Here is a 17,662-nt window from a genome sequence, read left to right on the forward strand (position 1 = left end):
AGAATCCCACCTCTCCCTTCCAGCTTCTCTTCTTTTCTCCTCTTCGGGCTGAATGAGGCTTCCCTCACCTGAATATCTCTATTGTAGCACAATCACAAACTGTATCAGATCTCTATCTTATCAGCCCCTAGCTCTGGCATACAGTAGTTACTCAACAAATATTTGACAAAAGAATGAATTAATTCTTTACTAGTCATATTAGGGTTCAATCATAGTTCAAGAAAGGACCTTGAAATGTCTGGCTCTGAAAGAAGGAAACACAACAGTTATTGCAATTATGTTGTTAGATGAGTAGAATTTCACACTTGATAAGAGAATTGTGAGGCTTTATGTTTCTTCAAGCTAAAGTGACTGCAGCTTATTTTAAAGACCAGTTTAAAAGGCCCCTTCTCTAAATGATAAACACCGTATTATTTGACAGCTTTGACAAAACATTAAGGAGTTCAGGAATTATACCCACCAAGCGTTTCCAGAAATGTCATACCTGCCGCTTTGAAAAGTCATTCTGAGGCCGCAGTTAAACCAATAACTTGTTCAGGGATAAGTGTAAGGGGTGAGAAAGTGAACTATGAAATGAAATCTCCCTACAGAGGGCTGAGACCAGCACACACAAGAATTAGTGGCAGCAAAATAACCTGCAGTGACACCAAAAGACATAACATACATTATACATTATTATACGTTAACACAAAGGGAGCCTATTACCTAGCAGATTTCCACTAAACATAAAAGAGACACCTTCCGTCAACACAGAAACTAAAACCTGGAACAGACTGCTTTGTAAAGTGAGCTTCAAGTGTCCCACTGTCTTCAATGGTTTACGGGGCATCAGGCTCAAGCCAAGGCAGGGCGGCAGCGATGAAAAGGGCGCAGGGTGGAAAAGGCTAAAGGCGTCCTTCCGCTCTTACGAGGTTGATTCTTTCGAACCTTTGATTTTTTTTTTTTTTTTTTTTGAGTCCTTTGATTCTTTGGAACCTTTTGATTCTTTCGATTCTCGGTTCTAAGCGTTAAAGCGCAGTGGGGGATAGCTGTAACAAAGATGGGAATGGAACTACTAAGAGTACTCAGAGAAAAACGGGTGAGAATTTAAGGGGTAAGCCATAAAGGAGACCGGGCAAATAGAGGAAAAGCAGAGGAAACGCAGAAGAGGAAACGGGGAGAAGGGAAAGTGAGAAAGGAAATCTTAGTGTAGGAAGAGAGCGACCAAACTCGCCCGGGACGAGAGGAAGGCACGCCCAGAGGGAATCTGGGGCTTTAAGGAAGGCCACGCCCCTCTGCGTGACGCGGCAGCAGGTCCGTCCACGATTGGCTGCGGCCGGAGGGCGGGAGGGGGTTGCTAGGCGCGGAGGGGATCCGGTGGGCCCCCGCCTCCCGGAGCCCGGAGCCTGGAGCCCGGAGTCGCGGGAGCGGAGCCGGGGTTAGTGGCGCTGCTGGAAGATGGCGAGTGGCTGGGACGCGCGGCCGCCCCGGCAGCCAGGGCGCCTCCCGCTTCTGCTGTGCCTGCTCCTGCTGCTGCTGCGGAACTCGGCCCGGGCAGCGCACATCAAGAAAGCGGAGGCGACAACAACGACGACGAGCGCGGGCGCCGAGACGGACGAGGGCCAGTTCAATCGCTACTACCATGAAGAGGAGCTGGGCTCGGCGCTGAGGGAGGCGGCGGCCGCGGCGCCCCCGGGCCTGGCCCGCCTGTTCAGCATCGGCAACTCGGTGGAGGGTCGGCCGCTGTGGGTGCTGCGCCTCACCGCCGGCCTGGGGCCGCCGCCTCCTGACGGCGAAGCGGGGCCCGACGCGGCGGGGCCGCTCCTGCCGGGCCGGCCGCAGGTGAAGCTGGTGGGCAATATGCACGGCGACGAGACCGTGTCGCGCCAGGTGCTGGTCTACCTAGCCCGCGAGCTGGCGGCTGGCTACCGCCGCGGAGACCCGCGCATCGTCAGCCTGCTCAACACCACCGACGTGTACGTGCTGCCTAGCCTCAACCCCGACGGCTTTGAGCGCGCCCACGAGGGCGACTGCGGCCTCGGCGACAGCGGCCCTCCCGGGACCAGCGGTCGCGACAACAGCCGCGGCCGTGACCTCAACCGCAGCTTCCCCGACCAGTTCAGCACCGGCGAACCCCCTGCCCTGGACGAAGTGCCAGAGGTGCGCGCCCTCATGGACTGGATCCGCAGGAACAAGTGAGTGTCGCGAACCTTCTCTCCCGACCCCCATCCACGTGGGCCTCCACGGGCACGGGCTGGGCCGGACACTCAGTAGACATTCAAACACTGCTTGCAGGCCTAAGGGACCGGGATAGTGAAGGTGGAGGGCGACACCCTTACCCGGGACAGGGCCCAGGCCGCTTAGCCTCTTATCTCGCTAAGAGTCCAGGAAGCGCTGCCTAGAGGCTGTCATTCGTTCAACGGATTCAAAGAGCTGTTGGGCTGGAAGGAAGACTCCTTTCTGACTGACATTCCGGTCCCTGTTGTCACAGGACCATAGAATATAAGCAATAGAAGAGAACTTAAGGATAACTTAGGTCAGTTCACTCATTTTATAGATAAGCTGTCAATGTTGCTATTATTACGGTAGGCACCCTGCTAAGTAAGCTCTTTCCCGGGGCTGCATGACCTCACCTTATGTTAGCCACAACCTCATGCAATAGACATCATTACTATCCCTGTTTTGCAAAGAGGAAATTGAGGGTCAGATTGGTTAAGTAATTTCCATGGTGGGAAGTGTAGCTGGGACTTAGATTCTTTGACTCTGATTCTTTGACTTAGATTCTTTGTCAGTGCTCCTAACAGCTATAGGGGGAGACTGTGGCCCAGTAATGATAAATGCCACTCCCGGGTCTTCTTGGTTATTTGACAGAAACTGGCCTTCTTCCAGTCTTTACCTCTGACTCAGCTAGGGAGCATATGGCTATGGCAGGAGAACTTGCACAGAGCTGGGGTCTTCATCTGTGAGCTGCTGCATTTTAGACTCTCTGAAAGGTTTCTGATGCTCTTTGCGCACTCTATTAGTGGGCCAGGGCTGAATGGCTAATTGTCACATTTAATACACACCGGAAGTGTTATTAAGCACTATGTGGGATGTAAAAAATTAAAAGCACAAGGACCTTAAATTGGTGTATAGCAAGAGAATATTATAAGTATATATGAGATGTGTTTATGTACCCAGTTAAACTTCACAGGAATTGTTCCTACTGGCAAAATGTGTGTGGGTTGCAATAATAAGGATCCTCCGTGGAAGAAAGAGGTAGAACTTGAACTGCATCTTGTGAGATGAGTAGGATTTTCAGCAGAAAGGAGGAGGGGAGGCTTAAAAGGAGAGAGAACTTACTCCAGATGGAATAATGTCTGAGGTGAGCAGGTACTCACTTTTCAGGCATCAGCTTTGTCAGCATATCCCCATTTTTGTGTCTTTCATTAGGCTTGTGAAATAATAGTTACTTTCCATCTTGATTTGAAGTCATAACGAACAGAAGAGTTTTCTGTTCTGAGAATCCTTGCTTCTACAAGATTTCAATACATATAGCAGACTTAGAAAATTCATAGGCATTATGACAATCCTACTGGTTTTTGTTTTTTTTTTTAATCTTCCACCATTGACTTTACTCCTTTTGGGATCCCTTGTAGATATTTAACTTCACATATATTTTCTGAGAAGAGTTTTTTTTTTTTTCTTTTAAAGATAACTATGTCATGATCTCTGAACATTTGCCTAAGAAACATGACTTTAATATATATATCTTGTGTCAGAAGCTGAGATGGCCAGGGCTTTTCTGAGATGATATATCAAATGCATTGTTTGCATTATTTAAATGAAAATGCCCCGTCATGACCCTTGCAGGGACATAAATTCCATGACAAGATTTTTCTCTTCAGTGTTAGTTCTGCGGTGACCAGAAATGAAAATGAGCTTTGCCTTGATGCAGGTCACCTTGAGGCTATACCACAAGCTTTAAACTTTAAAGTATGGAACCAAAAATTTGCTCTCTGGTTAACTTTTTCATATCACCGTATTTAACAATTATAAGTCGTGTTGGGGCTGGTTAGTTCGATGATAGGAGCTTGTGACAATTTTAAAAGTTCATCTGTGTTTGTTGGTATTACACAGAAAGTCATTTTGTTTTGTGGGTGGCTATGGACTATCCTGATCGTACCCAACAGTGTTTCAAACACACAACTCTAATCAGGAGGGGAGGGAGGTGACTACCTACATAAGGTGTACATGAAAAGTACATCTATCCATCTTCAGTTTTCAAATATTAACGCAAAATGCATATTCTTTAATGATGAATTAATAACAAAGGACACAGATGTGAATAAAATTAAAAACACAAGCATACATAGAATTTGAAATTGATGCTTAGAGTCAGCTTCATGAATTGGAAAATTAAGAACTGAACACATTAGTCTGTATGGGAAAATTACCTTTTTCAGGGTATTTTCTGAAATCATTTGAGTTATTTTTTTAAGTTTATTTATTTTTAGAGAGAGAGAGAGAGCACAGGGGGAGGAGCAGAGAGAAAGGGAGAGCCTTGATGGAGGGCTCCATCCCAGGAACTGTGAGATCATGACCTGAGCTGAAATCAAGAGTAGGACACTCAACTGACTGAGCCACCCAGGCGCCCCAAGTAACTTCTTGATATGCTATTCACCCAGCTATATTAGAAATAGATTTTTGTTGATTTTTTGGATATGTAAGAATTTAAGACTTATTTCCGTCTGCGTAGGAAAGCGAATTTTCTTTGTTTCACTTTACACTTCATCCAATAGGTATTTTTGTATTATTGGTAATTGACACATAAACTTAGGAAAATATACAAGGTTTTAATCCCATCATTAAAGTAACGATTTTATAGTTCACCCCCCATTTTTAAAAGTACACTAGGCTTCTTTAATTCTGTATACCTGCTTAGACTTAACGTAGGAGATCAGCATATACATGATTATTTGATATGTTTGTGAAAAGCATTATCGTATTGCCAGGGATGGGTACAAATTACTTTTGAGGGGCTTGTGTTATATCCACAGTTTCCTGAATCTTTAGAATTTAGCTTATCAGACTCAAGTCCTCGTAATGTTTAAAAGTTATAGGGTTATCTGGAGAGCATAACTGAGTTCACTTAGAGATTAACTTTTAAATATCTATAGATTCTTGTTTATAATATTTATATTTAGCAGCTACTTTAAATCTTAGGCAAGAAATAATGTATGATACTAAAGTCAAGTATGAGAAACACTTCAATGATTTGAATGGAACCATAAAATACCTTTCAAATAAAATTGTATTGACATACAAAGTTAGTTTGATAAAGACGAAAAGTGGTAAACTTCTAGCTACTATAATCACTTTGTCTTAAAATCCTTATAAGAGTAGCATTCATACTTTTTAGATTTCACAAGTAAAGTAAGGAAGATCTAATAACTGAATTTTATCACTCAAGTAGATTGGAAATATTTTATTATACAGGTATTCGGTTAGGCCATTTTAATATTTCTGAGAAGCGTTGCAAAAAAATGCCAAACAGTAGAAAACTGCATTTAGTAGAGAATCTCGGACTTTAAAGTTTTAAGTGAAAATATACAATTAAAGTAACATGCTTCGCTTATTTTGAACATGCAGGTATCCACTTTATTTTACTAGAATATGGATGCCATGAGGGCATTTTTATATATGTTCACTGATGTATTCCGTAGGGCCCAGAACATTTGTCGCATAGTTGACACTTAAAATTTGTTGCTGAATGGATCGCCTGAACTAGACTAGGCTCCTTGTAACTTTCCCGAAATCAGACGGGGAGAGAAAAGCATTGAAGTTATTTAAGGCATGCATATCAGAAAGTAAATCGATGATACCTTAGCAGTGGGGGCCAGATAGGTAGAATGGAGTTAGAATGTGAGAATATATACTTGGGTTTTGTTTCTGTATCATTCTGTCACCCAAGGGCTAGCACTGGTAGTGGGGAGTGGAATGAAAGTCTGAAGGCAGTGATTCCCGAATCACTAGGATGCTAGATATCTCCAAAGGAATGAGCATTTGTTGAGCAGAGGATATAAAGCAGTTGTGCTGGGAGGTGTACACATGTCAATTCTTATAACAACCCTGGGAACCAGTAGCAATAATCCCCATTTTACAGATGAGAGAGAAACTGGGGTTCAGTGAGTTTAGAGGCAGTAACTTCTCCTGATCATATTTTATTGCTGGTCAGTGACAAGTCTCGGAGACCGAATGTTCTTCCCCACATGTGCCTGGCTTCAGAGCCTGTGCTATTGCTGCTACTCCAAATGGCATTCTCTGGTGTCAGGAAGATTGCTAATAATAATTATATTTGTTTTTAACTGGTCTCTTTTCATAGTCTATTCTAGTATTTAATCACTGTATTTATTGGAGAAGTTCTGTCTTCTGATGACCAGATTCTGTGTTACAAGTAATTTTCACTTTTTAATATTCTCTGGGATGGTATTGATGATACTTAAAATAGCCTTTCCAATTAGACATACTCTTGGGTTTAATTTTCTTTGAGGCAATGAAATGTTAAATATAACCCCATTTAGAATTTCTGTAGGACAGTTCATTTCAGCCACAAAAAGGCAGAAGCAAGAAAATCCAATTTAGAGAGCCAAGAGGAGAGTGTTTTATCTGTACTCACAGTAATAGTTTGAACTGTTACATGAGAGAAAGATGTATAAATAGGACTTGAGCATTTTTTTTGCCTTTAGCTTTCACCATAAAAGGAGTTCTTCAGTATTTCAGCATCTATAAATTTCACCAAATTATAAATTGGTTCACTTAGAAGTAGAAACATAAAAAAAAAAATGTTTCTTTTATGGGAGCAGCCTGTCTCCATGTCAGTTTATTTTTTAATGGGCCAATCAGAGACGTTGGGCTTAGAGAGAGCTGCTTCTATGGTGACGCAATGGAGGACTAATCTTTTATGTGCTATATTGTTTTTCTCTGAAAGCAGCTCACTGTATCAGGTTCTCCCCACCCCCAGTCTTCTCTATTGCGGCTTCTCTTTTGAAAAATGTGAATTTAGTATTCAGCATATTGTGAAACTGGAGTGAGGCAAAACACATCCTGTTTTAAATTAGACTTCCTACCTGAAACATTTTGGGATAGTAAATATAAAAAATCATGAAAGTTAACTAACCTAACTCATGTATTCAACACATATTTATTTATACAAGCCATGTTTCCTACAATGTTAACGTGTTACAAAATACAAGCATTAGGCTGAACTACATGAAATTGTCACTTTTGTAGGTCAAAAAGTGACTGAATACTTGAAAGTTCATATTGTTCAACCCAACGCATGAATTTGAATCCCCTGAATAAGATGTCTCCTGAAACGTTAATTTATACTGTTATTCAGCTACTTTTTCAATGGTGGGAAAATTCTTTAAAGTTGCTTGAGGGTAAATTGAATTACAAAAACCACTGGACTGAAATGTGTCAAGTTGATGATGCTTTCTTTCCTTTTCTTTTTTGGTTGTTCTGCTTGTAATAGCTGATAGAGTTGTCTTCTAGGTCTCATAAGAGAGATACTTAAGTTCCTTTATGAAAGGCGTAGAATTTTTAAAAACGTGGCATTGTCTGGGCTTTTTTTTTTTTTTTTTTTTTTTTTTTTTTATTTGATTTTTTTTTTTTTAAAGGTTTGTGCTTTCCGGAAATCTGCATGGTGGCTCTGTGGTAGCAAGCTATCCTTTTGATGATTCTCCAGAACATAAGGCCACTGGAATCTATAGCAAAACCTCAGACGATGAAGTCTTTAAATACTTGGCAAAAGCCTATGCATCAAACCATCCCATAATGAAAACTGGTGCACCTCATTGTCCAGGAGATGAAGACGAAACTTTCAAAGATGGGATCACAAACGGCGCACACTGGTATGACGTGGAAGGTACGGAAAAGCCTGAATTTGCTATATTTTTCCCCTTGTTCATTTAGCTTTCTCCTTCCTTTTTGTTCTTTTGTTTTTAAGTTAAGTAAGCTTTATGCCCAACATGGGGCTTGAACTCATGACCCCCTGAGATCAAGAGTGGCATGCTGTATCAACTGAGCCAGCCAGCTGCCTCTCAGTTAGCTTTCTTATGTATACTCTGAGTGGAAAAGAGGAAGAATTCTAATTTTTAAAAAACTTCTTTCTTTATTTTGTAATTTTCAAACCCCCAGTAACATTGAAAGACTGCAATGAAAGCCTGTATTATCCTTCATTTAAATTCACCGTTATCTTGGGGCGCCTGGGTGGCTTAGTCGGTTAAGCGTCCGACTTTCGCTTAGGTCATGATCTCGCGGTTCGTGGGTTCGAGCCCCGCGTCGGGCTCTGTGCTGACTGCCAGCTCAGAGCCTGGAGCCTGTTTCAGTCTGTGACTCCCTCTCTCTCTGACCCTCCCCTGTTCACGCTGTCTCTCTCTCTCTCCTAGAAATTAAAAAAAAAAAAAAAAAAAAATTCACCGTTATCTTACCCTAAATGCTCCACCTCTCCCATTCTTTCCTCCCACACATTCTCTTTTGCCAGACCATCCAAAAATAGGTGGTAGAGTCCTTAATACTTCACCTGTAAGTACCTCAGCATGTATTTTCCAAGCATAGGAACATTATTGTGTGCAACCATATACTATGACTGTACTTGAGAGATCAATAGTAATTAATGGGGGCGTCTGGGTGGCTGAGTTGGTAAAGGGTCCGACTTTGGCTCAGGTCATGATCTCATGGTTTGTGGGTTTGAGCTTCGCAACAGGCTCTGTGCTGACAACTCAGAGCCTGGAGCCTGTTTCACATTCTGCCTCCCTTGCTTTTTGCCCACCTCCACCCCCCACTCACACTCTCTCAAAAATAAACATTAAATTTTTTTAAAAAAAGACAATAATTGGGGCACCTGGGTGGCTTAGTCGGTTAAGCGTCTGACTTTCGCTTAGGTCATGATCTCGCGGTTTGTGGGTTCGAGCCCCGCGTGGGGCTCTGTGCTGACTGCCAGCTCAGAGCCTGGAGCCTGTTTCGGTCTGTGACTCCCTCTCTCTCTGACCCTCCCCTGCTCACGCTGTCTCTCTCTCTCTCTCTCTCTCCTAGAAATAAATAAAAATATTAAAAAAAAAAAAGACAATAATTCACTACTACCATCCTATATTCTGTCCATAACTCATTTCCTTTATTATTCCCCACATATCCTATATAACTCCTTTTCTTCCAGATCAGATCAGATCCAGTCAAGATTCAAGCATTGCATTTGGCTCTTGTGTTATATGGTTTCCCCAATTTAGAACTGTTATATATCAATACTCTCTTTTCTTAATGATGGTGAATCATTTGAAGAGTTCAGTCTCTTTAGGTTCTTATACTATAGAACATCCCATATTATAGGTCTGGTAAAATTTTCCAGCAAGACTCTTATATAGATTATATCACATCACATCACATCAGGATGCACATAAAGTGTGCCATGTGGCCATAACGGACACCTTAGTTAATGTAATGACTACCAGTTCTCTCTATTTTATATAAGGGCACACTTTCCTTTTATATTTTAATCTTTGGGGTGATTGTGGAATTTTTAAAAAAAAATTTTTAATGTTTATATATTTTTGAGAGAGACAGAGAGAGAGGGAAGGGCAGAGGGAGAGGGGGAGACACAGAATCTGAAGCAGGCTCCAGGCTCTGAGCTGTCCAGTACACAGCTCGATGCAGCGCTCGAACTCACAAACCTGACCTGAGATGAAGTCAGGCATCTAACTGACTGAGTCACCCAGGCGCCCCAATTGTGGAATGTTTTTTTTAATTGTGGTTGAATACACACACATATATAACATAAAATTTGCTAGTTGAACCATATTTAAGTATAGAATTAAGTGGCATTAATTATATTCACAGTGTTGTACAACTATGTCCCCATTGCCTGCTTACAAACTTTTTCATTACCCCAAACTTGGTGACTATTAAGCCCTAATTCTCTATTCCCTTCTAATCTCTTATCTCTGTGAATTTGCCTATTCTAGATATTTCATATAATTGGAATCATATAATGTTTGTCCTGCATCTGGCTTATTTCACTTAGCATAATGGTTTCAAGGTTCGTCCATTTGTAGCATGTATCAAAACTTCATTCCTTTTTATGACAGAGAAATATTCCATTGTATGTATATACCCCATTTCGTTTATCCACTCATCTATTTTTTTAAGTTTATTTGTTTATTTTGAGAGAGAGGAAGAGAGTGTGAGCAGGGGAGGGGCAGAGAGAGAATCCCAAGCAGGCTTTGTGCTGTCAATGTGGAGCCCAACATGGGGCTCAATCTCATGAACAGTGAGATCATGACCTGAGCCAAAACCAAGAGTTGGACCCTTAACCAACAGCCACCCAGGTGTCCCTCCATTCATCTACTGATGGGCACTGGATTGTTTTCACTTTTTAGCTACTGTGAATAATGCTGTTGTGAACACTGGTGTACAAGTATCTGTTTAAGTCCTTGTTTTCAGATCTTTTGGATGTGGACTCAAGAATGGAATTGTTGGGTCATATAGTAATTTTCTGCTTAGCTTTAAGGAACCACCAAATTGTTTACCACAGTGGCTGTACCGTTTTACATGCCTACCAATAACATACAAGGGTTCTCATTTTCCATGGAATATTATTTTTAAAAGAGTTGTTAAAGTAAGCTTGTTTACCTTCTATTTTAAATTTTATATAAATAACTGTTGTGCTTTTTAAACTTTTTCTGTCCTTTGAATAATAACTATTTTTGTTTTTATAAACTCTTAGATTAATTAAGACTTAGCAGGAGGAAGAAGTTAATTCATGGAAATGTTCTCTGTGTAAACCTTTTCTGCTCTTAGAATCTGCCCATCATGAAATCCTTAGCTCTTCCTTTTTTATTGGCCATTAGTCATTATAAAATTTCTTTTAATGTGCCTTTATTTAAAACTTTGAATTATTCTTTGACTTTTTATGTCAGGCATTGTTTATCTAAATTGGGTCCTAAGTTTGAGGACTTGATACTTTCTAGAGTTTTCTGGTTCACCTACAGTTTCTACCAATGTTTCTCGTGTGTAACAAACATCCATAAAGAGGTTTAAAATACCTAGAAGCCATTTCTGCCCATAACAACTAGAGGTGATTTGAAAACCATTTACATTTTTTTTATAGATCAGGGACATAGTTTGATGTTTAATCCCATTTCAATCTTCAGCAAACATTTAATAAAACCTGACTTTAGGAACTAGGGGTTTTGTGATATAGTCTGGTTGCTTCATTGATTTTGAGATATTATTTAAAATAATGTGTTAAAAATAATTCACTTTTCTTTTTTGGAGAGAATCATAAATGGTTAGAAAACAACTTCTAGTTGACGGTTGAGGATGGTAAATCTGTGTTATACTATTAAAAAAATAAGGGTGCTGCCTTCACAGTGAGTAAGATGATTTGGAGAAACCAGATATCAGATTTTTCTGATTCTTCAAACATCTGAAGAAGCTGAACGTGGCTGCTGCCATTATTATTGTTTTTATGAATATCAACTTTCCTCCTTCTCTAGCTGGATGGTCAGAAATATTTTCTATTATTTCTACAACAACTAGCTTATCTCTCTTCCTCCTCCAGCAATACTGAGCAGTTTTGGAGTTTCAACAGGGCAGATTCATTTTGTTTATCTTCTACAGGACTGCAGTGAGTAAGATGTTGTGAAATCTTGTGACTAGGCATATATTCAGGCCCGGATGTCCTGGAGTAATTTTACCAATGCCTTATGATGTATTTAGAAATTCTAGCCCGAAGAGGTATACACTTTCAGGGCTAAAAGTGAATATACTGGTCTATTCTGATCTTTTTGCTTTATAGGAAATCAAGACCACGAAAAGGAAGTAACTTGTACAATATCATTTATTCCTTTAGCAAATATTTACTGAGTCTCTGCCACATCCCATATACTGTATTAGGTGATGGGAGCAAAACAGGAACATCCAGCTCTCAAGGATCAGACAGCGGATTAGAAATATGAGGTATGGGGTCATCTGGCCCCACCACCTTCACCCTGGTTGCCAGGCTTGACTCAGCAGGTCTAGCTGCCTAGGTGGGTGGGCCTTGCTTCTGTCAACATGTCTCCCAAACGGCAGGATCCCTTTAGGGAATGACTATTCTGATAAGGCCTCTGAATGAATAGTCATGCTCTGCTGCTAGAGCCTCTCTATTGTGAGAGCCTAAGCTGAACTTATTCATAGAACAGGACTACTTCCCCCCGCCCCCCCAAAGTGTGCATTTTGTATGCTTTTTGTCTACCATTCTTTTTTTCTTTTGAAATAGTTAGGAAGACATACAAATCATCTGATGGTTTTGTATGTTTGTTCCAAAGCGAACTGTGTGAAACTGAATTGTTATTTTAGATCAACTTCTAAGAATTCCCTTCTTTCAACTTATAAAATTTTTAAAAGGGCAAGTAACCCCAGACCACCTATACTTGAAATTGTATGATCAAAAGCCACACCTTGATATAGCTTTTAGAAATTTACTTGGGCAGAATGCTGTTACATTTCATTTTCTTGCGGATAGAAGAACTCTGGAAGGCAGTGTAGTATAGTGGCTAAGGGTAGGTGCTTTGATTTTGAATCCCAACTCTGCTGTTAACTAGCCAAGTACGTGTGTGTGTGTGTGTGTGTGTGTGTGTGTGTGTGTGTGTGAGACAGAGAGAGAGAAGAGGGAGAGGGAGAGGGAGGGACATCTTGGATAAGTTAAGTAATTTCTCTAAGCCTCATTTCCCACATATATAAAAAGAAGATAAATACTGTCTACCTCATAGTGTTATGAGGCCCAAATGAGAACGTAGGTAAAGCGCTGAGCCTAGCAGCTGGCATCATGGCTAACTTCTCTCTGATAGAATTTAAATTTCATGAAGGCGGGGGCTTGATATTTTTCAGCTTTCTATTTCTAGCACATAGAGCTATGCCTGGTTTATAGAAGGTAAAAAATAAGCCTTTTTTGAATTTTGAATAAGTGAATTCTCAGCAGCTGAAAAATTAGTACACAGCTATTTAAAATCTTAGATGATCTTTAGATGAGATAATCTTACAAAATTTATAAAACTATTCCTCCTAGTTTCATTCCCACTCTGAGAAAATAAGCTTGTCTTACTGGTAGGTCCCAGACCTGTGCTTTTCAAGCTTTTTTTTTTTTTAATTATGACCTACAATGTAAAATACTTTTCAGCCACTTAAATACATTCCATATATGTATGTACATAAAATGGAAACATTTTCATGAAACAATAGTTAACTTTGTGATATATTTTGGTATTGTATTTTCCTAGCCTCTACTAGTTCATGAAACAAAAAATGCTCATCTGAACCTAACCTACTTATATATTTCACGGTCTACAAATGGGTCATGGCCTATAGTTTAAAAATGCATTGTTTCTGGCCACTTTTTGGTAAAATTGATTTCTTTTCAAGTTTTAAGTAGGAACAAAACACTTTATAAATTGCATGTGGTAACTTACTATTTAGGCTTTTTATTTTGCCCTGTCTTGTTTATATGTTAGCTATTCTCAGGACTGAGCCATATGTGTTTATCCAACACGACTTACTTTTAGATTGTTTTCCATATTGTGTGAATGAGTACTGAGATCAGCAATGGGTCAGAAATACTGTCAGGCTTATGTGTTGTTCATGTTGAGTCTATGCGTTCTGTGATTAGTTAGGTCAGCTGCCATAGGCTTTATACTTATTTCTTCTTACAACATTACTAACTTGGGACTGAGTCTTTGCTAACTGGTAATTATGAATTTTTTCTCCTCGGGAAGAAGAAAATGTCCTGTGGATTTATCAAACTTTCTTCCTTCTCCTTTTATACTTTGTTTCAGACTTCCCCCACCTTCTCCTTTTATGTGCAGAGTTATGAAATGTGACCAGATAGCATATAGTGTAACAAATTCAGTTTTTTGGTAAGCATAAATTTCTTTGATCATGTGGACAGGTATTCTCTGCATAAAGGGAGATCAGACTGAGCAGCACTAATGTACTCTAAATATTGAGGTATATTTATTTGGCTTGAAGTAAATTGCTGACAGAAAGGGAAAAACATGGGAAAAATAATTACCAAATTGTTTTGAACAGCATGAAAGGTTATATTCCAAAAATTAATGGAAAAGCTTATTGTTGAGGAGCATTTTCTGTGTCATTAAGCAGGGCATTATGGTAAGGATGTGGCAAGAAAGGAACCCTGGTACATTGTTGGTGGGAATGTAAAGTGATACAGTCACGGTAGAAAACAGTATGGAGGTTCCTCAAAAAATTAAAAATAGAAATACTATATAATCTGATAATTCCATTATTGACTATTTACCTGAAGAAAATAAAAACACTAATTTGGAAAGATATATGCATCCCTATGTTTATTGCAGTGTTATTTACAATAGCCAAGAGATGGAAGCAACCTAAGTGTCCATCAGTAGACAAATGGATGAGGAAGATGTGGTATGTGTATATATGTGTGCATACATGTATGTATGTGTATGTATACACACAATGGAATGTTACACAGCCATTAAAAAGGATGTGGTTGTGCCATTTGAGACAACTTGGATGGACCTAAAGGGTATTATGCTCAGGGAAATAAGTCAGACTGAGAAAGACAAATACCATATGATTTCACTCATAAGTGGAATCTAAACAAATGAATGAATAACCAAACAAATAGCTGAATCAAATCGATAAATACAGAGAACAAACTGATGGTTATCAGAGGGGACGAGGGTAGGGCTTGAGCAAAGTGGGTGAAGCTGAATGGGCAATACAGCCTTCCAGTTATGGAATGAATAAGTCATGGGAATAAAACGCAGAGCATAAGGAATACAGTCAATGATATGGTAATGGTGGTATACTGGAGAGTTGGTAGCTACACTTGTGGGGAGCACAGCATAATGTATAAACTTGCCAAATCACTATGTTGTACACCTGAAACTAATGTAACATTTTGTGTCGACTACACTCAAATAAATACACAAAAAGCAAAACAAAAAACAAAAATTCAGGGCATTATGGGTTAATCATGTGACACCAGAACATTGTTGTTTTAAACAAACAAACAAACAAACAAAAGAATCAAATGGAATAAACCTGAAAAAATGCAATATCTGATATTAAGAATAGACAAATTTTTAAATACAGCAGAGATTTAAACATGTCTCTCTCAGTATTTGTTAGATCACAGAGACAAAAATATCAGTAGGGACACAGTGGATTTAAATAACATAAATAAACCAACCTGACCTACTGAACATGTGGAGAGTACTGTCCTCGTATCTAATTTTCATTCAGTCTTTACTAACCTGAAGTGTAGAGGATAGGTAATTTACCATTAGTTACACTTATGGAAGATGTTTCTGGTTCTATTAGTGCTCGAAATACTTTGTTTTTAAAATGATATATTACAAGCAAAGTAGCAAACCTACAAAAACCTAAAGCATTTTTATACCTTTGCTTGTTTCACATTTTAATAAGATCAAGTCTAAACTTAGTATGATACTAAAGGTCCCAGAGTCTGACCCAAGCCTACGTTTCTGGCCTTCTCTCCTGTACTTCACCCCTATACTCCTTGTTCCTTCCCTAAAATGTGAACCTTTGGCTATTTTCTGGATTGCTTTTCTTTTTTAAAATTTTTAATATTATTTTTTAAATAGTTTATTGTCCAGTTGGTTTCTGTATAACACCCAGGGCTCATCAGCAGTTCCCCTACAAGTTCCTTGAAACCTCCAGTGTAGTAACTGTCACTCTTGCCTTCCTAGAGCTTTTTATTGATACCACCCATATAATGCTTATCCATTCATGTTGTTAATAGGTTTTTGTGTCTCCTGCTAGAGTGTGAATTATTTGATAATAAGGACAGTGTGGTACCATTTATTTGGAGTTATCTTTATACAAAATGTATTGGCACAGAAAGTGCTGGAGGAAGAGAGACTAGGGAAGTTTTTACAGTTATTTGAAGCAAGGTCTTTCCGGGAGATAAGGGTCTAGTTAGGGACTCTGGGGATGAAAAGGGAGGGTGAATATAAGAAACTACAAAAAGAATTGCAGGATTGACCGTCAGTTAGATGGTAGAGCGGAGTGTCAAGAGGAAGGACCCAAAGATAAAACTTGGAGGTTTTGAGCCTGGAAAAATAAGAATGATAATGAAAGTGGGAAAACTAATTGGAGGAGTGTGTGTATGTGTTCTCTCTAGGTAGGGAGAGGAGTGCAGATTGAGGATGGTTACAAGCACCCAGTGGGCAGTTGGGAAATAGGCTCTGGAGCTTGGGACAGAAGTCAAGATGATAGATAGAGATTTAGGACCTTTGAGATACTGAAAGCGTATGACGGTGTATATGATTTTTGAAAATTGGATTGATATTGTTTCCTGCCATAATTTAATTGCTTAGAGCTGGAGCCAGAAATTCAACTAGAATAGAACGCATATATAAATGAGCAGATGGATGGGTTTTTGTTTTGTTGTTTTGTTGGTCTGTTTGGTTTTGTTTTTGTTTTTACCTCCAAAGTGAATATACTTCTGGTTTTGCAGTGGGGTGTTTTCTTTAAGGAATGCTGGAAGTTCAGATATTAATTCTCAGTCCATCGTTCATGCTTTAAGAATACTATTGATTGTCAAATGTGCATTAGTAAATGTGCTTTTGGTCTTATCTGATCTTGTACACTAAGGAGTTGACTGGACCTCCTCCTTCCTTTTTTTCTCACTCTCTTTTGTTCCGAGTGCCACCTGATTTAAAAGGAAAAGCAAACAGGTAAAACTGTTTTTAAACAGAATATTTGCTTCTTTTTTTTCCTGTTCTCTTTTTTTTTTAATGTTTATTTATTTATTTATTTTGGAGAGAGACAGCGTGAGCAGGTGAGGGTCAGAGAGAGAGGGAGATACAGAATCTGAAACAGACTCCAGGCTCTGAGCTGGCTGTCAGCACAGAGCCCGACGCAGGGCTCGAACCCACGAACTGTGAGATCATGACCTGAGCTGAAGTTGGATGCTTAACCGATGGAGCCACCCAGACACCCCCAGAATATTTGCTCCTCTGCTCTAGTAAACTGAAATATAGCCTGATATAAAGTCTGACCTTTAGGAGCAGTGCAGTGTGTATTTTGTAATGTGATATAGACTTACATGAAGGTTGAGAACCAAACATTAATCACTACTTTAGGATTCGGTCCCTAAATCTTCGGGTCTGATGTTTAGAAATTAGATGTGCTTTTTCTACTTTTTTCTCTTAAAGTCAGGTAGTGGGTGGGAAAATGCTTTAAAAAAGGAAGGAAAATGCAGTTCAAAGAGCTATGTGGGAGATCGTGTTGACCAACTTACACAAAACTGAAAACAGATGCAGGACTGTGTAATTTAGTTTAACTTTGTAGAACCATATCATTAGCAAATATATATTCAGTGGGAGTGGTGAAGGAAATAGATTTTCATAAGATAAATTTGCTGAGAACACAAAGACTAAGTTCAGTTAACATTTGGTCAAAGTGAACTTGAATTTAAAGACCAGGAATATGGGAATTTTTTTTCAAGAGCAACCTCTGTTTTTTCCATTCATTTGACTCAGATGTTCCACTTAAAATTTTTTTAGGAGCACTGTGCTTATTAGCTTTTAAAAATATCTCAGGGAGTGCAAGATTATCACTTAATAAGTCACTATCTATAAAGAAATTGTTCACA

The 17,662-nt window shown here is 39.5% G+C and overlaps 1 protein-coding gene across 1 annotated transcript in view; it reads left to right on the forward strand.

Annotated features, from left to right (window-relative positions):
• Positions 1–1,390: 1,390 nt before the first annotated feature.
• The window catches only part of CPD (carboxypeptidase D), a 73,239-nt gene continuing 56,967 nt past the window's right edge, over positions 1,391–17,662 (forward strand). Inside the window, exons 1-2 of the mRNA XM_039253515.1 lie at positions 1,391–2,174; positions 7,641–7,888. Coding sequence (XP_039109446.1) covers positions 1,438–2,174; positions 7,641–7,888 — 985 coding nt within the window. The 5' untranslated portion in view covers positions 1,391–1,437. The remainder of the gene's footprint in view (positions 2,175–7,640; positions 7,889–17,662) is intronic.

Source organism: Hyaena hyaena, unplaced genomic scaffold (genome assembly GCF_003009895.1).
Source record: "Hyaena hyaena isolate Hyena2069 unplaced genomic scaffold, ASM300989v1 scaffold_10, whole genome shotgun sequence".
Lineage (NCBI taxonomy): Eukaryota > Metazoa > Chordata > Mammalia > Carnivora > Hyaenidae > Hyaena > Hyaena hyaena.